Below are 26,634 nucleotides of genomic sequence, written 5' to 3'. Positions count from 1 at the left end.
AGAGTAGAAATCCAATTAAAAAATAATTAAAACCTATAGAATAATTAAAATAATTAAAACATTTTATATTTATAAATAACGTATTTTAAAAACTGTATACTAGCTAATCTTAGCATATACTCTAATAAGACACATGTTAATTACATATTCGACTTACGTGAGTTGGTCACAAACTTATAAATATCTATTAATTGAGTTTATGCATAGATGTAATGCGAATAAAATTGATCCTTTTTATTTCTTGTGTTGTAAATCATATATATTTATGGTACTGCTCTCGGAGTTTGAATGATAATTTATACAAATTAAGTCAAAATTGTTTATGTGCATCCTTTCTTTATATTTTTGTTAAGAAAAAAAATTAAGATGAGAATATTGTAATTAATTTTAAAACATAAATAAAGATAATAAAAATAAACAAATGTACCCTTATTAAGCAAGATGACAAAGTAGCATTATTAGATATATGGAATATATTTTGGATATGATGAAAAAGTAGTGTTATTTGAACACTCAAAATAAGAAGTGCATCCATCTACTCCCTTACAATAAATACTTCAATTTTTTTTTATTTTGTATTTAGAATTATTTAGCCTTAACTTTGCCTACAATAATTTCCTTATGAATAAATGATATTTAAATCTAAAATTATGAGATCTGATGGGTTGAATTGGTGTATGCACAGGCTGGTGGGTGGAAATGAGAAGGGAGTTTGAGAATGGGCCAAAATGGGCCCTACTTGATCTGAAACATTACAGGAGATGGGCCTTGAGAGGGCTTTGATCTTATCTCGATCAGAGTAATTGTCAGAGAGTGTCAGGGCCATTAACTGCGTATCCCTCACTCGCAGGCCACCAGTTCTTTCTAAACCAAAACCCAAGTGGGGACCAAAAACCCATGGGTCCACACACCCAAAAATAAAATCAATATATTTTTTTGAGTTTTACTCACAATTTACAATTGTCTTTAGAAAACCAGGTAAGAAATAAGAGTATAAAAATAAAATTATTTATTCAAAATTTGAAATTTCTAATGTTTTTAAATATTTTTTTAAAGCTTTTATCATTAAAGAAACAAATCATTGGAAATTCTTTTTTTGGAGTTATGAGTTATGACATTGAAATCTTTATTTTGTGTTTTCATTTCTTGAAAATAATTCATCCTTTATTTCAAAAATTTCTGTCAGGGTGGTGTCATTGTTCTCGCTTATGTCATATATTACAATCTTCTTTTTATTTTTTATTTTGCACTTACTGCTTTCTTATGTTTTCATCACCATTAGACACCAGAGTGTAAGTGTGTAACCACCGTGATCTTTACCTACTTTAAACTTTAAACTAAGAGTAAAGTATTATTTTTGTCTCCGACGTTTGGGGTAAATTCTATTTGTATCCCTAACATTTAAATCGTCCTATTTGTATCCCTAATTTTTGTAAAAGTGATTCAATGTTATCCTGCCATCAATTACACATCATGAGTGCCTTAGTTTGAGTTTTAAAAATCTCTTCTTGAAGTTAGAATACAAATGTCTGGGATAGAATCGATGATCTACTCCGAAAAATAGCTCATCAAATGTTCAAACTAATTCCTACAACATTTACATAATTCACTTTTCTAGGGACATAATTGAATCTAAACACAAATAGTGGGTATAATATTAAAATCGAATACATCCAAATGAGACCTAATTGAGAATGAATACATCTAAGTGAGAATAATTGAAAAATATAATTTGATTTGTTAGTATAATTGATAGTAGAATAACATTGAATCACTTTTATAATCGTTAAGGATACAAATAGGACGATTTAAACATTAAGGACACAAATAGGACTTACCCCAAACGTTGGGGACAAAAACGATACTTTACTCTAAAACTAAAATTAATAAATCTTTCGTCCGACAAAAAATGTATTTATTTTTTTACTTATGACTTATGACTTAAATCTCTTTTTCTTGATTTGTCTGGTGGTAACCGGAGGAATTGGCCGGTGTTCTACTCAGCTGGTATTTTATTTACTCACCCACCTTAGAAAGTTAGAATAAATACACGTAGCGAGTTCTGGTAAGAAACGCACAGAGTCATGTTAAAATTTCGTCATCCAACAAATAACAATAACCCCCAATACCAATATTTATGCCAAGCCACTATTTAAATAATGATAAGTTCCAATCATGATTTCTACCTGTCCATGTACTAAGATAAACACTTAAAAACCACAACCAACCTCATAATAACATTTCATTAGAATTTGATATATTAAAATGCAGAACCATAGTCTATATTCATTCAACTTATAATAAATGAATAAACTTACACGTTTGAGAGAAGTAATATGGAACTGAATTCACATATGGAAAAAATTACATTTTTGTAATAACAGTTATGTACCAACAGTTATGTACCATGAAGATAGACTATGAGTAAATTTGTTTTGTGTTTTCATTTTCAATTTTTTTAATATTTTTTATATTTAGAATTTTGTAAAAGAAAAAGTAAAAACATGATGTGAAAACAGAAAATAAAATTCTATTGTTTTCACTTTTTCTTTTCTCAAAATTCTAAAAAGAGAAAATACTAAAAAAAGAAATAGAAAACAAAAATATAAACCAAACACCATCTAAATTTCAGAAATAATCAAACAACAGCTCCACAAACTATATAAGACCAGAGGACTACCATACAGCAGTAAAACATTTCATGTTTCTGTGAATGAAAACTTATCAACATAAACATCATCCATTGCAAGGTCTTTGATGGCGTGTGCTGTGTGCATCAACGGGTTTGCAACACTCCTTGAATATTTTTAACAGCGCTGTCATAGTGAACAAAGCCCATGAACCAAAATTCATGGTTGTCAACAGAGATGATCTGTATATATTTCTCCGATTGGTTGGTTTTGCTTGCTGATGGGTTCACCGCTCTCAGCTGATGTAACGGAATGACCACCTACACCATGGTAAGGAAAACCAGCATCTAAATATTTTGAATACTAAATTGGAACTCATTGGAGTGAAGAATATGATAAATATTGGAACTCCAGTGAAAATCAAAATGAAACAATTAGATAATCAGATTGTAGCTTTAGCCTAGAGTTGCAAGTGCTAGTAAAACTACAGTGAGATCAATCTCCTTTTCAGGTCTTGGTGGTAAAAAGTAGATGACTAAGATGAGAATTATAAACTTCACTTAACATGAAATTGCTGACTAAATTACTGACCGTATAGTGAAAACATTAAATAACTAAAAGTTGTGTATTAAAAGCAAAGTTGGCACATTTCCTCAATGCCGCTCTATCATTCCATGATCAAATAACCAAGTCAACATGATCAGTAAAGCTTCTAAAGGTTGAAATAAATGTTGACTTCCTAATGTTCACTTCCAACTGCCAAACAACACAGTTAACCAAAAGAGCAGTACTGTTTCCCACAACATATTTTCTAAGAAATCTTGTGCAAATGGCTAATGGTCAACCAGGTAAGTTCAGCTGAACGTGCATTGACAAATAATATAACTTCCGACAACATAGAAAAGGATCAGCAACTCATTCATATGGTGTTTTGTAAAATGTAAACTGTAGCATCAGACTGAAAGTCATCAGCAAATCTTCTATTTTGTTTTTTAATTGATATCAAAATTCAGGAAACAGAATGACATATAGTAAGCACAAGAAGCAAAAATACAATGAAAAACTCACCCACCCCAACATATAGAACTACCTATCTGCACATTTTTTACTGTTGATTTTAAATTTCAAACAATGTCAGCAAATGCATACAACCACTACACTAATGAACAATACTTATCTTCAACAAATAGGAAAGAGTTGAAATAGGGGACTGAACTGATCACTTAGAATATAGAAACATGCAAGATTTACAGCTCTTGAATCAAATTCCTTCCTATCAAGTTCTACAAGTATAACAATATATGCTGCTTCGGTTATTGGATCATTTCATCAAATCAATTCTCAATGAATTAAGAAACATGCTATATTTAGAGTATGACAATATTAAGCAACAAACTTGCAGCTTACCTTATAATAGCTCCACTGAGTCTGATCACCCGTTTGGTAAGAAAGTGGGTTATCACTGCAAAAAGCAAGCTTTGCAGTTGACAAATACAGAACTCCCATTACCGGTCCGGCCGAGGTGGACAAGTAGCACGCATACGTTTTCAAGAGCTGCTCCTCCGGAACAGTCTCAAAAGTTTGCCTGAAGATCTTCTCATAGCCACCTTCTGCAAGAACCTTTGTGCTCTGAGCAATCCTCCCAACAGCAGCATCAGCAAAACTAGGACCAGTCTTCACTGTTTCAAATAAAGTCAAACACAAGTGTACACACACACATATCAATATAACTATATAAGCTTCACAAGAAGTAACATTTCTGGATTTCATCATCATGAAGAACTACAAAACTAAAAACACGGAAGCACTAACATTGAGACATGATTCAACAGATCCAGAGCTATTAATAATCATCACAACAAATCTTCCAAGAACATCCTTCACCGAATCCAAAGTATCTGAGCAGATCAAATAAACATCACGTTAAGAACACAGTAAGACAGCGATACACAATGAATCAATAAAAAGAAACGGACTTTTTGATGGCTGAACAGGTGCAGGGGAGACATAGGGATTGGACTCGGGAGGCATGGTGGTTGCAGCGTCGCCGGAAATCGGAGCGCGAGTTTCAGCGGCGACGGGACTAGTAACCGGTTGCAACGGCTCAGAAGTCAAATTAGGATGATGTGGCAAAGGAGGAGTAACATCGTTGGGGTCAATTTTAGGGTATGGAGCATAATCGGTGGAGTGAGGCTGAGACTGAGACTGAGACGGAGAATCATTCGGCGGCGGCGGTGGTGGTGTTGTTGTTTTAGCTTCGTTTGTGGTTTGATCAGAAGGAGTACTCATCTTGTTCGCTTCGGTTTCTTCTCCGATTACGATTTTGACTAGCTGTAGATGCTGATTCTGATTCTGATTCCGATTCTGATTTCTGAAACACCGAAATTGGGGTTTGTTCTGTCTTAAACGCAGAGCAAGGAAGGAATCTTCTGGAATTCAAAAGAGTCAATCTCATCGAAAACCGTCCAATTTAGTAATTACAATTTTCTTATTCTTTTCTATCGTTTCCGCGTTTTCTGCATCTGCCCGTTGCTTGCTTCTATCGGACCGTTTGGTTTTCATCTTTGTCTTTTCTGCCCCTAATCATATGTTTTTTCTCCGAGTAACATTTTATTTTACCTTTTTATTCCATTACACTTTGTTTGGGGTGGAAAGAAATAGGTTAGGAGAGAAATTGAGTGAAAAGAAATAGAAAGGAAAGAATTTGAAGTGAAATTTATTTTTTATGAGTGTGTTTAGATAGAAAAAAAATATGATAGAAAGATATTAAAAGATAAATAATTTATATTTGTTTGGAAAGGAAAATGAAAGAAAAAATGAATTAAGTTATATAATGACAATACTCATCTCAATACATAAATTGGAAATAATTTCAAGAAGAAGAAATATCTAAATCAATAATTACATGTACATAATTTTAAAGAGGCTAACCAATCACATTATATCATTTGATTAATATATTATGCCTTATATTACATTTACAAATACACATTAAAAAAATCTTACATGATCAAGTCATTACATATGAAACTAACAAACTTAATACAGAGACCTTTTTGATCAAGTCATTACTAATAGCATAGACTTTTTTTACTAACTCATTACTAACAGCATAGTTAACAATAGTTATAGTTATGAAAGTCACAAAATACAAAGACATGAGGTATTATCTATAACAATATATAATGGGAAAATCCATTTTTGGTGTCCAATTTTTTTTTCATTTTTATCCTTTTTAATAACTTACTTCTAGTTACAGCATTCTACTATTTCATTTCCTTTCACGTTCATATCAATATAACTTCTCCCATTAATTTCTCTCACATCACGTTACTGCATCAGTTACAGAATTATTATCATTATAAGCCTTAATTAAGTCATAGATATGTTACCCACAAAATATGAAGATACTTGTACCTATTTTGATCTTAAAGTTATATTTGTGCCAGTCTCAAAATATTAGCCACATTACTAGCACTATTGTTCCTAGAGTGCACCTGCTTCTTTCATCAATTCATATAATGTGGCAAGACGTACGTTAGCCGGAACACCAAAAAATTCTCTCTTAGCATTCAATTTAGCTACTCAAGTCTTCTATCCACTATGTCCGCAGATAAAAGACAAAGAGCCTATTCCTAATCCATTTACAGACCAAAGAAAGCATTTTTGGTTTGAAAACCAATAGCACTATGACCAATTGTAAAACTAGTAGCATGAGGAGTAATTGGATCCTCATTCCACTCTTCTTCCATATTTAAGAAACTATCATCATCATTTAAGTTAATTGTTTCTTTATTCTTCTCCCACCTTTTCACTTTTTCTTTGGCACTTTCAGCATGTTTTTCTGTTGTCCTGTCTGTACCATATATCTCAAATAGTTTATCATAGTGTTTGATTGGAGTACGCATCCACTTTTTCACTTCTGGTTTTTGCCTAAATCAAATAGAAGAATATTTACTATGACTGTGCCTATATGTAAATATATATTATTGAGATACTTCTTCAATAATTACTAGTGACATTTAATACCAAAAAAGAGAGTAAATACATAAAGTATACATTAATCAATTCTTCCCAAACTTCAACTTCAGCCTCAAACATCTTTGTAATTGGATTTCAGGAAAATCCACTAAGCCCATGAAAATTATCATAACAAACTCCAAAATGATCCTTTAAAGTCTTGAGTCTATTCTTAAGATTCTCTTTGCGGATGTGGTTATCATAGATAGATCTCAAAAGTGAAAGTAAGTTGTCATATGCCATTGTAGTAAATGTGTCATCCACTCTATTACCTTTGCGACATTCTTCAATCAAAGCATCAATGAAGGTTGTATCCATTTCGTCGGTCCATCTTAGGGTATCCCGACTAGTGGCCTCACCTTGGCATGATGCTCTCCTTGCCATTAACACTTCTCAATCTACAAAACAAGTGGATAGAAATAACATCCATAATCTTAAATCAAACTATTTGTAAACTATCTTATCAATTATTTAACAAATACAGATTCAATACACTCCATAAGTACAACAGGTGACAAAATGATTCAATAATTGCACATCAAAGTCCTCAAACAGAATATGATAACACTTCAAGAGGTAACATGAATTCAATAATAACAAATCATAGTTATAAAATCAACTTAGCGCACAGATAATATAACTAATAACTTTATTTGCAAAATTTTGGAAATGAGTGATCAGAGCCCTAGTTGATAGTCAGCCCACATTTGAGCAGCTATTTCATCCCTTAATATGGCCCCCCGCCTATAGTCTTCATCTTGTTCATGTCGAACTACTTCATCCTCTTCTGGATTATTTTCTTGTAGTTCTCGGTCAACTTGAACTATGAGATGTGGATCAGGATCTACACCCATTAAAAAGTTATGTAATATGCAACAAGCTAGCACAATTTCAGTCATAGTCTCAAAGTCATAATGTGGTTCAGTGCCACTTGTGATTATTGCAAATCTTTTCTTTAAAAGTCTAAATGACCTTTCGATAACATTTCTCAATGAAGCATGACGAAGATTAAATAATTCTTTTCATTTTTTTTGGCCACGTCTTACATACTCTTTTAAGTGATACCTTACACTTTGATATGGGGTAATTAATCCATGCTTCACCATAAATCCAGCATCCCCAAAGTAAAATTTTTCTACAGAATCCATGATTAAAAATGATTAATTTAGTATAAACACACAAACTATTAATCTTTACCTACTAATGAGACAATATAGTTTTATGTACATGCTAACCTCGTGGAAGTTTAAGATTATCATCCCTCGATAATACATTCTTAAGAACTTTTGAGTCAGATGCTGTTCCTTCCCAACCCGTTAATACATAAGTGAACTTCATATCAAAATCACATGCAGCTAATACATTTTGTGTTGGCCAGTCTTTTCTCCCTCAAAATTTAGGTTGATCTGCTATGGGTACTTTGACACGAAAATGTGTTCCATCTATAGCTCCAATACAGTCCTAAATGATAGTCTATTATTTAATAAAGTAACATGAAATTGTATATATCAATCAAAATTATTTATTCATGTAATTGTACATGTTCATACCTTAAAATAAGGATAAAATCTATGATCGTGAAGGATCGCCGGAGAAATAATAGATGTAGATGGTTGTCGAAGAAATTCATCTTCTAATAAAATAATTGTCTGTAACACAGCATGGAAGTGGCAGCTAACAGTTTCTCCAGACCGGTGGTAGAAAAAAGAAACGGTTCTAGTTTTCACATTATGAGCTATTATATACAAGAACCTAGCAACTTGCTCCTCTACTGTAACATGTTTTGTATCCCTCACTTGACGTGTTGCTCTTAATTTCTCACACAATTGAAGAAATGCATCAGGACTCATGTGTAGTTATGTCACGACACCTATGAGTTTCTCTTAACTGTTGCATTAAAGTAGTTCGAATTTGTTCTCGCCTAACCAATTTATGGGAGATGGATTTGTCAACCCGCGTAGACATAAATCTCAATAAATATAACATGTGCACGATGTAACATATCAGTGTTATTGTGCATAATTTCTGTCGTCTTTTCCAATCCTCCCTCGAAACTGTTAATATATGTTCTTGGTTTTCAAGGTTAACATATTTTCCTGATTATCGACCCCAAACTTAAAGAAAAGGTTTAGTGGAAAATCACAATTAAAGATGTCTTTCATATTGGGGACCAAAAAACTTTCTTCATGATTAGCCTTATCCATTTAACAAGCACTTTGTAGTTTCAAATGTACATATCGTAGATTTACAGCACCAACAAAAACAAAAAAAGATAGCATCATATGTAAAGCATAAGCAATGCAGTTAAATAACTAGTATTCATATATATGACCTCCTAATCGAAGAATATAATTAAGTGTAAAAGAATCTCAACTAATTGAAAGATAATAATTTTTTATACCTTTAAAAAAAATTTAAACATAAACTACATATGAAAGAAAAAATAAAAAAATAAAAAACACAGAAAATGAAAACAAGTAATAGGTGTTAATGTGGATTTGGGTATAAATTTACATAAAAATAAAAAAAACTTATGGATATATATAAAACAGTATTTTAGAAGAAAAGTATTAAACAAGAGACCATATTGAAGATCTTATCTTAGTGGAAAATAAGCAGAAAAATCTAAACTAAACTTGAATTTGGTCAGAGACGGCATATGCAAAGTGCCTTGCAACTTTTCAAAGTTATTTGTTGAACTTGAAACAGATAAAGTAATGGACTCTTTGATAGTCATCCCGAAGAAATATAATTTTTTTTATATATAAAGACTATTCACATGAAGATAGTAATCAATTTGTTATATGTTATATCATAAATTACCTTAATCAAATCCTTTAAAATTGCTTAAGGTTTTTTTAGTTGTCCTTTTAGATTAAAAAAAATATTTTAATCAACTTCAACACCTATCCATGTGAGAATTAGTTATGAATTTTGTGTACAAGTAAATAAAATAGCTGAATAGTTATAAAAGTGTAGATTATAGAGCAAATTTGCTAACAAGTGCGGTGGAACAAGTTTGCTTTGCGGTGAAAGGTAAGTTGTTAATTTCTATCGTTTTTAATAACTGAGCTCCCAAATAATAATAATTTCTGTGTGTCCTACGAAATCAATTAGTTTACCTAAACCAAGTTTACTTTAGCAGTTATATTTTGATTGGAGCATTTTATCAGGCAGTTTATAGACATAAAAGTTAACAAAGTATGAATCAGCATTTTTTCATTGGAGCATTTGATTAAACAGTTTACATACATGAAAATTAACAAAGTAATAAATCAAACCAAAATATAATCTCTGTCCATATACTTCAAAATTAAATCACAAACACAGATCCATCAATATATAGCGTCAAATGAAAAATAAGAGAAACATAAAAAACTTATCTATAGTATATACACACATCTATTTTTTCAACTCTGATTAACTTATAAATCAGTACCTTTGCATGTTTTCACTGGAACATTTTATCAAACAATTTTCAGGCATGAAAATTAATAAATTCATAATTCAAACTAAAATATAATATTTGTTCCTATACTACAAAATTGATCCTGAGACCCACAGATCTATGAATCTAATAAAGAATGAAAGGTGAAATAAGAGCAACATAGAAAACTTACCAGATTTGACCCGTAGATGCAAGATGTCATGACCAGAATGATTGAGAAGTGGTGGAGGAATGGACCGTTAGTAACACTTGCACTGGTTGATAGTGTTGGAAGTGGGTAGCATGCACAGTTGAATCTCAGGTTGAAGAAGAGTCTTCAGAAAAAGAGAAGGGTAGGGTTTGGAAATGATGCAGTGGAACGAGTTTTCTTTCCATTTTCTCGCCTTAGTTGGAGAGAAAAGTTTTTTGTGGGTCCCATTCACTTTTTGCTACTGTTGTATTTTTTCCTTTACATTTTTTTTTTCATTCCCAAACAAGTGAAACTTCAAATTTCTTTCCTTTTTCTTTTCGTTCATGTTTAATTCCCCCCAATTTCCATCTAAACAAACACAGCGTTAGAGAGAGAAAGTTGAAAATAGCCAAATTAGTCACACGCTTTACTATATAACGTAATGCCTACGCTTTTTAATTTAGACATGGAAGCTAAAATGGGATAAAATACAATTATGAAATTTATAAGTGTTTAACGCGAATGTAACATCAGAATTGAAAAAATTGGACTGTCCGAGTTTAAGATAAGTAATCGGATGGTTTAAGAGGGCATAAATCGAACCGTCTGATTTGTCTCCTTCCTGCCACGTGTTGCACATGTGTTCCTCTCTAGAATGGTGATTTCCTTAACCTAACATATTCCTCTTGAAGCCCCACTCTCCTTATAGTCCTTTTCTTCTATCCGGCCACTATTTTTCTACTCTTTATCACCTTTTTTAACCTTCTTTCAATTTTAAAAAAAAATTAATCACAATGTCAAAAAAAAAATGTAAAGATGTTTATCGTCATAAGTATTTATTATTAGTGAAATAGGAATTATTATCAAATGATTTATTTATGAATAAATAAATAAATAATTATGTAAAAAATAATATTATTGTAGTTGAATTAGATTTGTCATACCGTTTAGGGTTAGTTAGTTATTATTAATAGTAAGTTAGTATTTATTATTAGTGAAACATGAATAATTATTACCCGATTATTTATGAATAAATAAATAAATAATTATGTAAAAAATAAAATTATTGTAGCTATGAATAAATTATTATTGTTAGATATTTAATTAATATGTTTTGTTTAGTTAAATTTAAAAAATTTTTTAATAATGATAGTTAAATAATTGGTAAGTTAGTTGTATTTATGTATACATGTTAAAATTTTGTGAAAGATGTAAAGTGGACGATGAGAACATAGTTGTTGTGTACATAAAAACTATGTATCATTTAATTTTTTTTATATATCATTACTATGCATGTCATAGAGTACTTGGATAAATTATAAAGTTTTGAATATCGTAGAGTATTTGGATAAAATATGAAATCGCAAATGTGATGGAGTAATTTGATTAAGTAGAATGTTTCAAATATCGTAGAGTGTTTGGATAAAACATAAAATCGCAAATGTCATATAATAATTTCATAAAGCGAACGTTACAAATGTCATGGAGTATAAGCATAAAAATGTAAAATATATAACTCTACTAAGCATTATTGCCGGCACTTGCACCACCCGACTGACGGCATCTACTACGGTTGTGACCCTCGACCCCACATTGCCTACATCGCCGAGGACCACGTAACATTCGCATGTCCATCTCGTTCAAGAAACGTGTCATCTTTGGACGACCTTTGGTTATTCGTCTCAGGAACGGATTTGGTACGAATCGAGGCCTGTTGCAACAGGCCATGTAGTAGGATTCTTCAATGGCTTAAATCTAACTCGGTAAACCCTTCGAACTTTGTCCATCTTATAAACATCATGAACATACACTTGCTAATCTAGTTGTTGATTCGCACAACATGCAAACACATATCGACATGAAATTCGATCCACCTGGAACTCACCACAGTCACATCGTTGTCAACGGAGGTCGATGACATACTCCAATTCACTTGACATCTCACGTACTTCAAATATCTCATTCTGCCTGTCGAAGCAATTAACCTGGATGTTTCCTGATGCAAGTTGATTTGCATGCAATTTTGACGTCACAAGCTCAGAAAAAACATGTCGAGAATTAATTCGAGCCTCCGCCTCAACTCTTTTTCGGGTGAACAACTCATTAAGTCTGTAGAATATTACTTTGACAAGTGCAGTGATAGGGAGATTGAGTGCACCCTTCAAGACTGAGTTAATGCATTCTACTAGGTTCGTGATCATGTGACTCCATCGGTAACCACCATCGAATGCCAATGCGTACTGTTCGCAGGGAATTCGATTTAACCAGTTAGTGTAAGTCTCGCTCCGTTCTCGTAAACGCTGGAAACGCATGTCGTATTCGCAATCCGTCCTCGAATATCCTGCGCAAAAAAAAAAAAGACAAATACTATAAATGAGAAACATTGTATAAAGGTAACTATGTTAATAACAAATGTCGACATACTCAACGTTACCTATATTGACGACAAGCTTTTGCATGTACGGTGCCTTGAACTTTCTCAAAAAATTCGACTCTATATGCCTGATGCAAAACAATTAGAAAACTCTAGGAGGCAACCAAGCCTCGTTATTACGGACAACAGCTGCATTGATGGATTTGTGTTGGTCAGAGATCAATCCCACACTATTCCGAGTCACCACATGTTGTCGCAGGTTACTAAGAAAAAAGTGTCACGCATCAGAAGTCTCTCCCTCCATAATGGCAAATACAATTGGGACGATATTGTTGTTACCATCATGTGAAACTGCAACCAACAAACAGCCCTTATACTTTTCATACAAGTGAGTTCCATCCACCTGGACAACTGGTTTACAATGTATGAATGCTCTAATGCAGGGGTAATAACTCTAGAAAACTCGATGTAATTGAACTTCGATGGCACTTCTGCAATAACTGATTTCACCTTTATCGAGGGGTCAGCCTCTACCAACGGCTTTATTACTTCTGCAATTGTGTTTGAATCCAGCTTCGAATGATCCTGAGAAATGGTCACTCTGGTACAAGTGTGACTACCATTATACCTATTTATAACCCAATAGTACTTTCTGCGGATCATGCTAATTCTAATCAGCCAATCACAACCTGACCCATACTGTGTACACTTGGCATAAAATGTCAATGACTCCGACTCATACATTCGGTAGTCTACACCTCTTCGAATGGTATAATCTTTCATCGCCATAATAACAGCTCCCCTAGAATTGAATTTCATCCCCATGGCAAATTTACCATCTGCCACAATAGAAATGTCTACCACGACGACAGCCATACCATAAATATTTAATAAACAAATATTTAATGAGTGAAATTAAAAGTAAAATCTATCTATAACTTATAAATCAATCATATCAAAAAATTAATATTAACATAAATAAATATTCATATGTCGTAGACTAAATAAATAACTAACTAAAAGATTATTATCTTAAATTTAACTAAATAAACACATAAACAAATGCTAATTACTGTTATTTTCACATGTCAAGTAACTATTTTGTCCATCGATCAATATAAATTATAACAAAATTTTAATCATTCGTATAAATATAGGCAATTACGTACCTGTATTCATATATTCAGGAAACTCCGGAGTATGCATGGCTTCTAAATTCAAAGTTCGCATAAAAGATGGCTCCTCAAATGGATGTTCATTTGCCAGTGCATTTGCAACGTCTGTCACATTTGCCTCCATAGTGTCGTCACCATTATCTTCGTCTCCATATGCACCAACAACTTCGTAATTGCTTTCAAACTCTTCTTCACTGTCACTATTATAATCTTTCCGTTCAATATTTCGGTCAGCTTCAAATTGTTCGAACTCAATATACAACTCAATGAACGACATCTGAGCATAACTTTCAATATACATTGAAAACATCTCTTTCATGCTCGCTTCATCAATTATATATTTAGTTTAAAATTGAACGAATTCACCAAATACCGGTATAAGATACCTGATTTTTCTTGATATTTCAGAATCTATCTTCTCACAAATCATACTTTTTAGTTCTTCGAATGAAATTGTAAATGGAATAACAACATTTAACGGATTTTCACAAACAAATTTTACTCCTTCAGATGTTTGTAATAAAATTTGACCAAAATAATATACTTTTAATAGGACTCTATCATCCATTTTTCTCACTCACATGAATATGAATTCCACTGTCAATTTTTTTAAAACCATACGAAATGATAGAGATAGATTTGGGTGGAAGAGCTTAGGAAAGAAGAAGGATGAGAGGATATCTGCAAACTCGTATAACATACACACACATATATAAAACAAATTGGACCAATCGATTTCTATTTAATATATTATAATCAAATTGGACAATTTAAATTTTTCCTCTCACACAAATCAGACCATCCGATTTGTGTTCTTAATTTCTTTAACAAAGAAATCATACGATACAATTTCTTCACCCCATGATTCAGAAAACGTTGCCCCACATTCATGTCTAATACTACTCATCTCTATAACCACGCACAACACACACAAGTTGCATATAAAAAAAAATGAGCCTAATGTCTAAATTCTAAACTCACGAAAAAATCTAATTCACGCTTTAAATTAGTATGAATTTGTAAACTCATGATTATGTATCTAAGGAGAATTCACCAACTTTGATTTGATTTTTTTAGTTATTTTGCAAATTTTTTCTCTCAAAATTATAGTCTATATAAATTCTCTAATCACTAACTTGGTGACTTATATAGAAATTTTTTTTAATAATATTTTTCTCTCACTTTTTTTTTAACTATTAAATAAGACATCTTATTTTTGTATTAATGAATTTTTGAGGTATAATTCATATTTTTATTGTCATATGTTTTTTTTTTGATGAAGTAAATATAATTCGAACGCTAAAGAACATAAAGGGTGGATACCTAAAAAAAATATTTTAATATTCAAGTCAATAAGTGTTTAAAAAATAGAAAAATTTTATGAATATAAAATGTCAATGAATAGTTAATAGACATATAGACACCATAAAATCAATCATATGAGTATCTAAACATAAAATATGAGACTAGTGTATTCATGAATTTTTCCTTAAGAGATAGATAGTATTTTATATAGACATTAGGATGATGAAGAATATTAATGTTATGACCATTTGGTCATTAAGTCATCAATAATGACTAATAGGCCGATAGATTACAAGCTAAGAATAAATAATATTTAAGGCCGAATTATAATTTATTATGAACAATTAAACCTGAATTATAATTTATATTGAGGAATGGATCATATTTTTATGTGAATTATAGTAAATAATTATGTTATAATTAAAAACAAATTATTTTTATATTATTATACCTAAATATAATTAATAGATAAAATATTTTTTTACATAAGACATATAAATATAAAATTATTTTTATTTTTTATAAAATATTTTAAAATAAGATAACTCAAAAAAATTTTTTTTTTTAAATTTATCCAAACAAACCCATAATACAACAGGTTGAAAGAAGTTCGGGCTTGAAGTTTTGAATTCACTATGGGTTTCTGGTTTGGGTTGGATTTTCTTTTTTGGATTTTAGTCTGCAAATTAGGAGTATGTCTTTGGATGCATTTCATGGGACAGAAAATATCCAAAGCATAATCGTTTGTGAAGCCCACTAAATCGGTAGATGGCCTAATGATAATTGGTGGAATTTTCTTACAAGCCGTGGGTAATGGCATGCAAATTGTTATTTGATGTACTTTTAAGATTCATTAATGCCAATGTTTTTCTTATTACTTTGCCAGCGTTACATGAAAAATTAAAGAGCAAAAAAAGAGTGGCTGCAGTTGCTTCCAAGAAAGTAATTATAACCTTTCTGGCCTCTGCTTGTACTAGCGTTACTTAGGTTGTTTGTTTCCAAGTACGAATTATTAAGACAGAAATATAAAAATATAAAATTATATTTAATAAATAAAATATAAATATATATATATTATATTTAAAAATATTAAATTAATATATTTTATATTTTTTTAATTGAGTATGAAAAGACTATACTATTTGAGTGATAACTCATTGGAACTAAATTATGAAACCATTAAGACAAATATGTATCGTTTCTGCATATTACTGGGCCGGCCTATTGGACCCTACAACATCATATGAGCATATATCTACGCATGATAACCCTTATTATTTAGCCTCGTAGATTAAAATGTTCACTAAATCCATCAAATTTTAAGAGTAATTGAGGTTAAATAAAACCAACAATTCTCTAGTGTCAATATGGATATTCGGATCATGACTTATCATTTGTTGATCAAGTATTACTATTCATCACTAAATCAAAAGCTATAATAATGTTGGCAAGTTAAAATAATGTAAGTTAATTGGATTATTAGATTTAATGGATAATAATTAGGGTTAGTGATCACTCAATAGCCAACAATGCAAACATATGCTTTTTCCGTTAATGTTCGGTGCGATCAAATTTGACCACATGTAAAAGCTTGAACAATTTCACCACATTTAGATAGTCTAAACTAATTACTCTTTTCGTATATATATTAAGTTAATTAATTCAATCATGAAACTCAAATAATAGTCACAATAATGTGTTTCTAATAGTTTTATTGTATAATGAGTAAAGAAAATGAAATAAGGATAAAAAGAATAATTCAACCACACAAAAAAATTAAATGCAGAATTAATTAGAATTGAAGAACAGATAATAGTAGATCAAATAAAAAAAATACGTAAAAATTTGAGACAAAAGCAAACAAATATTTAGCTCAAAAACTATATGCTGCAGATACTGAGTGATACTGATAATTCTTTTTCTTCTTAAATATTCTTTTTTTTTTCTGCTCATTTTCTCTGGTCACTAAATTTTTTTATTATTAGGTTTATCTCCTTTAGAAGAAGACTTGGAGGCTTATGCTGCGTCTAATGCTTGAGGACTTTCATTATTTTCATTGGATTTTTTTTCGTATGGTTGGCTACTTTTATATTAAAGAGTCATTATGAACTCTTGCTATTAATTCTATTTTATTCTTTTTGAGTTACTTCTAGTTATGTTTTATTGGTGCTTTCATAGAATCATGGCAGAGACATCCGAATGAAGGATTTGGATGCAGGTATAAAAAATGCCCAAAAAGATCTAAAAATGCTACAATGATGGAGCAAAAAATCGAAGAACAACGTGAGCTAAAATTGGCTAGAGATCAGCGAGCACTATCGCTAAAAATGGGCTGAGGATAATCAACAACAATTTGAAGCATTGCGCGCTCTCATCGAGTCAGCTAGCACAAGACAAAAAGATTCTCTGGACCATGATCCGAACTCTGCGTCTGGTGTCATTTCCTTCACTCGTTCCATGCCAAACTCGAGAAGGCTCAATTTCGAATTTTCAAGATTTGATGGTATGAATGCCATATCTTGGATTTTTAATGCAGATCAATATTTCAATTATTACAATACACTAGAACAGGAGAAGTTGGCAATTGCTTCAATTCATATGGACAAGGGCACAGTACCTTGGTATCAAATGATGCAACGTAACCAACCTTTCACGACTTGGTTTGAGTTAAAAAGGGCAATTGAAATTGAATTTGGCCCGCCCTTGTTTGATTGCCCAATGGCTATTCTTTTTAAACTTACCCAAAAGGATCTGTAGCAGATTATTATTCGGAATTCATTGCCTTGGCTAATAGATCATAAATTAATCCCCTGGAAGCATTAGTGGATTGCTTTATTAACGGCATGTGATAACTCAATGCCTTGGTTCCCTTATTCGAGCAGTCTTTTTGGCCAAATTATTTGAAAAGAAGTACACCACTAATTTTCGTCACTCTTTTGGCTCAAATGCCAATCGAAACACTTCCACTCCTAATAATAGCCTCACACCAAAACCATCACCCAAACCACCATTACCACCATTGCTTCCAACCTCAAACATAAAACCTCTGGCTCACACAATTAGAAATATATCCCTAGCTGAAATGCAATTACGCAGAGACAAAGGACTATGTTATTAGTGTGATAAAAAAATTTCTTTGATCATAAGTGCCTTAATAGAGGCCTCTTAATGTTGCAAATGGAAGAGGCTAAAGAATGTTATGTAACAGTGGATGAGTTGGAAATACCGCAGCAACTGGAACAAGGTGATACTTAGCAAGCTCAATTAGCAGTGGCTCATCACCTCTCATTCAATGCGATGAAAGAGATTCTAGCCTTAGGGGTGATTCGCTTCAAGGCATTTATCAATGGAATGGAGGTGCAGGTTTTAATAGATGAGGGTAGCTCAGACACCTTCCTCCAACCAAGAGTTGCAAGATTTTTACAATTGGCAGTGGAACCATCACCAAGATTTTGAGTAGTTGTAGGAAATAGTCAAGTTATGGATGTTGAGAGATTTGTTAGAGAATTGTCTGTGCAAACTCAAGGTCATACATTGAAGATGCCAGCTTACCTTCTCCCATTCTCAGGAGCTGATCTGGTACTAGGTGATACTTGGTTAAAAAAATTTTAAGGAGCACTTAGCTAATTATGATGCTTTAAGAATTCGATTCTGCCATCATGAAAAACTGATTACTCTACAAGAAGATTGTAACTATTTACCACAGGAGGCACAATTCCATAATATTCGCAGGTTGCAAAGCACAGATGCTATCGCAGAAGCATTTACCTTACAATTCACATGTGAAACAAGTGCAGTTGTCAGAAAAGTTGCTTGAATTACCTTCTAATATAGAACTAGAATTGGCATTACTATTGCATAATTATAAGGATGTACTTGACTAACCTGAAGGCATACCACCTCAAAGAGCTCATGATCATTGCATTCCATTGTTGAGAAATGCGCCTCCAGTGAAAGGCAGAATTTATAGATACCCACATAGCTAGAAGGAACAAATTGAATTGATGATTGAAGAAATGCTAAGAGAAGGTATTATTCAACCTAGTAAGAACCCGTTCTCTTCCTCTGTCTTATTGGTAAAAAAGAAAGATGGATATGGCGCTTTTGCACAGATTATTGTGCTTTAAATGCAAATTACAATCAAGGATTCATTTCCTATTCCAACAGTGGATGAACTTCTTGATGAATTATTCGGTGATAAATATTTTTTCTAAAGTGGACTTAAGATCTGGCTATCATCAAATATTGGTTACTCCCAAAGACATGCATAAGACTGCTTTTAGGACTCACCAAGGACACGATGAGTGGTTGTTGGTAATGCCATTTGGTCTGACGAACGCACCAGCCACATTCTAAGCATTGATGAATGATATTTTTAGAGAGTTCTTGGGAATGTTTGTTCTTATATTTTTTTAGGACATCTTAGTTTACAGTCCCACTTGGCCTTCACACTTGAATCACTTACAAGTTGTTTTGGAGGTATTAAAAAGGGAGTCTTTCTTTGCCAAAATTTTGAAGTGTTCTTTTGGTGCAGAAGAAATAGATCATCTGGGACATACCATCAATGGGCAAGGCTTGAATATGGAGAAAAATAAAATAGTGACAGTGGTAGAATGACCAATTCCAATGAACTTGAAACAACTTAGGGATTTTTGGGACTTACAGGCTATTACAGAAGTTTTATCGAAGGGTATACATCCATGGCTATCCCTTTATATGATCTATTGAAGAAAGATTCTTTTGTATGGAATTTAGAAGTTGCTACAGCTTTTGAGCAATTAAAGAGTGCTATCACACCTGCACCAGTCCTCGCCTTGCCGAATTTTGCTCAACCCTTCATCATTGAGACTGATGCATCTAGATTTGGGATCGGAGCTGTCTTAAGCCAAAGTGACCATCCTATTGCCTATTTTTCAAAGAAGTTATCCCTAAGAATGCAAAAACAGTCAGCATATGTTCGGAAACTTTATGCGATCACGCCAAATTTAGACATTACTTAGTGGAAAGAAAATTCATTATAAAAACTGATCAAAAAAGCATGAAGTCACTCTTGGAGTAATCATTACACACATCGAAACAACAGCAGTGGTTACATACTTTCTTTGGTTATGACTTTGAGATACAATATAAGCCGGAAAAAGAGAACATACCAGCTGATGCCTTGTCTAGAAGCCTCTTTGCTGCATGGTCTGAGCCACAGGTAACATGGTTACAACAACTACAATGTGCTATAGGTGATGATGCTGAGTTTAACCGAATTACACAAGCATGCATGGATCCCAACCAGATGAAATACCGAAATTACTCACTTAGAAATAGATTTTTGATGTGAAAGGATCGCAAAGTTATCCCAGAAAAATATCAACTGCTACAAGATGTCATGATTGAGTTTCATACCAGCAAGGTAGGGGGTCACTCAGGAATAGCACGGACAATTGAGAGAATATGTGCTCAATTCTACAAGCCCAAGATGCAACATCAAATCAAAGAAGTTATCCTCAATTGTGTGATATGGCAAAAGGAAAAGACTGAAATTCAGCTGTCCTCGGGCCTTTTGCAACCGCTTCCAATTCCTTCAAAGTTATGGGAAGATATATGTATGGATTTCATCACAATACTACCTCTCGCTCAATCTTGTACTGTCATTATGGGGATAATTGATAGACTCTCTAAGTTTGCCCACTTTGTTCCCCTCCAATCAGATTTCAATAGTGTTACCGTTGTTGAAGCCTTCATTAGTAATGTTGCAAAGTTATATGGATTTCTCAAGTCCATATTTTCAAATTGGGACAAGGTCTTTATTAGTCATTTTTGGCAGCAGCTGTTCAAGCTACAAGGCACTACACTCACAATGAGTTCTCCGTACCACCCCTAAACCGATGGCTAAAGTGAAGTTTTTAACAAGATTTTAGAGATGTACTCTGCTTCTGCTATGAAAATTCAAAAGGTTGGCTGAAACTTCTCCCATGGCTTAATATTGGTACAACACTTCATTCCATAGCAATATCAAGATGACCCCTTATAAGGCATTATTTGGTGAGGAACCCCGAGACTCATGCGATAACACAAGAATTCTAATTATGCACCTCACTTACAAGCTATGTTGCAAGAACGAGACCAGCTTCTTGAGAGGCTCAAAGTTAACATCTACAAGGCTCAATAATTTATGAAAGATCATGCTAATAAAAAAAGACAACACTGGAAATTACATGAAGGGGACATGGTGCTAGTTAAATTACAGCCATATCATCAACAAAAGAATTATAAACTAGGGGTGAGTTCCTTTGGCCCCTTTAAAATTCTTACCAAACTCAGCCCTGTTGCATACAAGCTGCAATTGGCAGAAAGTGCTAAAATACACCCAATATTTTACATTTCATTATTAAAGAAGTTTCGTGGAAATGATACTCAACAATATATTCTACTGTCATTGACAACTAGTGAACAAGGTCCAATAATAATGCCACAAGCGATCTTAGCCAAAAGGGTGCTTATGCCGGGGAACAGTGAGGTACCCCAGCTATTGGTGTAATGGAAAGGCACTCCTCAAGAGCTTGCCACATGGAAAAATTCTAAAGAGTTCATGAAGCTTTTTTCTCACTTCAACCTTGAGGACAAGGTTGTCTTTAAAGGGAAAAATATTGTAATGAGTAAAGAAAATGAAGTAAGGACAAAAGAGGTAATTCAACCACAAAGAAAGCTAAATGCAGAGTTAGTTAGTGTTGAATGACAGATGGCAGCAGATCAAATAAAAAAGAAAATACGCAAAAGTTTGAGCAAATGCAAATAAATACTTAGCTCAAAAAATTATGTGCTGTAGATAATGAGTGGTAATCCTTTTTCTTCTTGAATATTCTTCTCTTCCTTCTGCTCTCTCTCTCTGGTCATTAAATCTTCTTATTATTATTATTGGGTTTATCTCCTTTGGAAGAAGATTTGGAAGCTTATGCTACATCTAATACTTGAGGACTTTCATTACTTTCATTGATTTTTTTTCTCATATGGTTGGTTACTATTATATTCAAGAGTCATTATGAACTCTTGCTATTAGTTCTATTTTATTCTTATTGAGTTACTTCTAGTTACGTTTCATATTGCAAGAAACTTTTTAGACAAATGGACAAAAATACATATAGATTTTCATACGGTGAACAAATATACATTCTAATACTTTAATGAGTCATGTATACACACTAATATCAAGTTTCATTGGTCATTTCTACCATTCTATCATCTGATTAACTTTTTTGTTAGTAGTAGTTGACAGATGGCACGTTATTTGCCATGATGGTTCTGTATATTATGTGACCTGGATTTAACAAATAAAAATAAATAAAAATTAAATGTTAAAGTGAAATCTTCAACGTTTTCTTCGTGTTAATTCATATTGACATACAAAAATGTCACAATCTGAACAAAAAAAAGAACATACCCTAAACTTGTGCGAAAGCTTGTGGTGGCTCTTCTTCTGCACCGAAGAATAAGAAGAAGTTCGACTACAACAATGACAAGTGTTTGCATTGACTTGACGCAGTGGTGCTTGAGTCTGCGACGGAGTAGAATCCAGAGAGATTGTTTTTTTATTGTCCGTCATGGGAGGTATGTGATAAATGGCTGAAATTGTCCTTGGATTCATGAATGCAGAAGGTTGAATTGAGGTGTGATTATTTCATTTGAGCTAATGAAGTTGTTGATGCCGAAAAAAATTGAGAAATTCAGGAGAAGAGTGAAAAAACAAATGAAAGTATGTAGAAGAAAACAAACAGAAGGACGAAGAAGACACGAAGATGTTGCAGACAATCAATAGGAATAATGAAAAATTAAAGAGATTAAAAAATAGGTGTAGTGTATTTACTTAAAAATAAGTATCTGTCTTTTGTGATTGTTTATTAACACTTTTTATTCGTGATTGTAATGCCCTATAAGTAAAAGAAATAGAAATATATGTTAAGATTGTTTTATAGTTTTCATTTGCATCAACATTGAATACAAATGTCAGTGTAAAGTTTTTTTTTTCATACCAAATTCAATTTTGTAAATTTCACTTTATCGTTTAAGTTTTTATTTATTTTTATTTGTTAAATCTAGATCACACAATAAACAAAATTATCATAACAAATAATATGTCATTTGTCTACTAACGAGAAAGTTAATCAGATGACAAAAGGATAGAAATGACCAATGAAACTTAATCTTAGTGTGTACACATAATTCATTAAAATATTAAAATATAAATTTATTCACCGTGTAAAAATCAAACTTTTATTTTTGTATATTAGATTATGAGTGGTAAAGTATTTAAAGATGATCTAAAGTATGTATTATATGTTGTTATGGGTGGTTTTGAATAGTTTGCCAGTGTATTATTTGAACTTATATAAGATGTCGAATGCAGTTGCTGAGAATTTGATTTCCTTACAGAGAAGATTTCTATGGAGTAAGGAGAATGGGAGGAATGGTATGGCGCTGGTGAAATGGGAGTAAGAAGATAGGTGGGTTGGGAGTTGGAGATGCTATGATTCGTAACACTGCACTGTTGTTTAAGTGGTGGTGGCGTTTTGCTAAGGAAGAGTGCCCGTTGTGGAAGAAGGTGGCCTGTTCCTGTAATAATCTGAGGCCGAATGAGTTACTGTCCACTCAAGTGTTGCCTGTTAGAGGAGGCCCATGGAAGAATATTTTTCATATACAAATTAAGGAGCAGCATCTAAGGGATAAGATGATTACAGGACTGGCTATGGAGATTGGTGATGGACGACGGACTCAGTTTTTAGAAGATGTTTGGTTGTATTGTGGTTCCTTGAAAGATCGGTTCCCCAGGCTCTTCTTTGTTTCAAACCAAGGTGGTTCGGTTATTGGGGATTGTGGGTTTTGAGATGAGTTAGAGTGGGTTTGGAACTTCCAATGGAGGCGAGAGCTTTTTCAGTGGGAGTTAGACCTTCTGAGTCAGCTACATGAGGCTTTGAGACCTATGAGGCTAGCGAATAATAAGGAGGATAGAGTTGTGTGGAAATATGATAGACTTGGTATCTTTTTTACTAACTCTTTTATGCATGTGCTACAAGAAAGAATGCTATCAAAAGATGTAACCAGTTACAGCTTCACGAAAACCATCTGGAAAGGTTTGGTTCCACCAAGAGTAGAACTGTTTGCTTGGTTTGTCCTGGTAGGCAGGGTGAATACCAAGGAACGGCTAAGTTGGTTCAGGATTATTAGCCAGGATGATAAGAGTTGTGTTTTATGTAATAAGAATGTTGAGCAGGTCCATCACTTGTTTCTTGGCTGTGAATTTGCTTGACAGGTGTGGAGTGCATGGATAGCAGTGTTTGGCCGGCTCTGGGCTTTTCCGAGGTTAGTGAAGGACCATTTCCTAAGTTGGATAGATGAGCCGCATAGAAAAGAAGATCGAAAGCAGCGTTTGAGGTGCTTCTGTGCGATCATTTAGCACATTTGGATGGAGAGAAATAGGAGGATATTTCAGAATCAAAGCAAAGGCGTAGAAGATATCATCACCATGACCATGCTTAGCTGCAACGAGTGGAGAGGTGTACATCCCTAGTGTTGTTGATGGTTTTGCCGGAGATGACGTGGGGATTTCTTTTCTTTTGGTTTAGAATTTTTTTGGAGTTGTCTGTCTGTTTGTGTTGTTTGCTACTGTATACTCCACCTTAGTGTGTTGAGCTCTTTTACTTTAAAAAAAATGTTGTTATGGGTGATTACACAACTTTGTCCTTTTATAATTAAAATAATATTTTTTTTACAAAATCGTTTTGTACTATCATCATAGCAATGTAAAATATCAAAATGATAAAATATTATCATATTTCACACTGAAATTATTCAAATCTAAAAATTTTAACGGTAAAAATCTATATATATTTTTGTTTATTTTTCCAAACTTTTCTTCCGGTCTATCAAAAAAGGATCTATACGTACGACACGATTTACATTGATTAAGATGATTGCTTGTTTTGTAAATGACTCCAAAAATGTCCAATATGAAAAAATGTAGCTTGGATTCAGCATGATTGGAAAGTACTCGAGCATTATTATTAATTATTATAACATATAGTCATATATGTGTGTGGTAATATGTCAAAATGGTTGCCATAAAACTTTTTATTCTCCATTATCTTATATTAATATGTGCTGATACGAATTTGATTTTGTGTGAATAATGTCTCTATCGACATAGCTACTAGCTTACTATATGCATATGAAATTACAAAAGGAGAAAGCAAGTTTCTGATCCCACAAGTTCTATCTTTTATACAAACACAAGGTGTGCATATAAAGACACAAACATGGACCCATGTAAAAGAAAACTGCATATGTTAAGAAATTCAATCAACGTGGGAGTAAACCTTTACCAAGAATGTTAAAAGATAATTAAAATTTATTATTTTTAGTATTAGTTAGTTATCATATTTAAACATGTATATTAAAATATATTATTTGATTATTAAATTAAAAAAATTGTGATATTTTTCTTTTTTTTTTTTTACTCTTAACCCTTTTTTGAACTTTTGCTCTGAATCTTCCCCTGTTAACCCTCTCCCCAAATCATCTACTTCCTTCTGTTCTATTAACAGGAAAATTTCGTGCCAAAAATTATATCCATATCGCTATTTTTATTTAACAAGGTTTAATTATTTCATGTCAATACCCAATGTTAGTGTAAGGTTTTAATTCTAATTAATATATGATTAAGTTTATCATGTGATGGTATTAATGATGATACAACATTTGATGTTTTTTTTTTAGTCAAAGATAGGGAGACTCGAATCCGTAATCTTTTAGATGAGTATGGAGAGATTATGTCATTTGAGTTATAACTCATTAGCTACAACATTTGATATTTTTTTTTGGGAAAGTATGAGGAGACAATAGAATATTTATACAATGTATACAATGGAGGTTTAGGGAGTATTAGAGATATAATCATTAGTGTTACATTTTTCTATCAACTGAAACTTTTGGGATGAGTAGTATCATGACATGGTATTAGAGCACTAGATCCAAAAACTCAAGAGTTCGATCTTTGGTGAACCCAAAATCAATTTAAGCTTTTGGGAAGATGTTTATTATCGCTAGTACTCGGATGGTTATTCTAGATAGTATGTGGATGTTCATTTTGTAACTCAATAGCTCATTGTACACATTGTACAAATAGTCCATTGTCTCCCTAGCGGGATCCTTTTTTTTTTCAAAGAGAAAGAGACTCGAACCCGTGATCTCTAGGTGAATATGAAAAAACTATGTCATTTAAATTATAACTCGTTGACCTATATCATTTGATGTTAGTTGTAGTATTATATATCCATTTTTTTATTTGTTTACAGTATAGTTTTGAGAATAAAGTCAAAATGATGGTTCAATCGAATTAACTAAAAATCTGTTATTAAATAAATTCAGTTAAGGTAAAATAATGATAGCAAAAAATCGATTAAAGAATAAAAAAATTAGTCAAAAAATCAATTAATTAGTTAAATTGATATGATTTTTTAGCGGATTTT

General features: G+C 32.6%; 1 protein-coding gene and 1 long non-coding RNA gene across 2 annotated transcripts; both read right to left on the bottom strand.

Moving 5' to 3' along the window:
- LOC107607896 (GEM-like protein 1) lies at positions 2,591-5,137 on the bottom strand. The gene is made up of 4 exons (XM_021106484.1): positions 4,607-5,137; positions 4,451-4,528; positions 4,038-4,309; positions 2,591-2,950 (listed from the first exon to the last, which is right to left on the bottom strand). The coding sequence occupies exons 1-4, from the start codon at positions 4,917-4,919 to the stop codon at positions 2,777-2,779; spliced, it is 837 nt and encodes a 278-aa protein (XP_020962143.1). The 5' UTR covers positions 4,920-5,137; the 3' UTR covers positions 2,591-2,776.
- On the bottom strand, positions 7,215-8,980 carry LOC107607895. The gene is made up of 3 exons (XR_002350576.1): positions 8,201-8,980; positions 7,886-8,111; positions 7,215-7,785 (listed from the first exon to the last, which is right to left on the bottom strand). It is a non-coding gene; the product is annotated as an uncharacterized LOC107607895 (long non-coding RNA).

This window comes from Arachis ipaensis, chromosome B07, assembly GCF_000816755.2.
Source record: "Arachis ipaensis cultivar K30076 chromosome B07, Araip1.1, whole genome shotgun sequence".
Lineage (NCBI taxonomy): Eukaryota > Viridiplantae > Streptophyta > Magnoliopsida > Fabales > Fabaceae > Arachis > Arachis ipaensis.
The sequence above is the reverse complement of the archived record's forward strand: the minus strand, read 5'-3'. Positions and strand labels throughout refer to the sequence as shown.

What these genes read in the sequence shown, in the direction of transcription:
- LOC107607896 (XM_021106484.1), bottom strand. Translation starts at nt 4,919, where the DNA reads ATGAGTACTCCTTCTGATCAAACCACAAACGAAGCTAAAACAACAACA. An exon ending in ACCTGTTCAGCCATCAAAAA is followed by an intron (nt 4,529 to 4,606) that starts GTCCGTTTCTTT and finishes TGATCTGCTCAG; the next exon opens with ATACTTTGGATTCGGTGAAG. An exon ending in CTCTGGATCTGTTGAATCAT is followed by an intron (nt 4,310 to 4,450) that starts GTCTCAATGTTA and finishes TATTTGAAACAG; the next exon opens with TGAAGACTGGTCCTAGTTTT.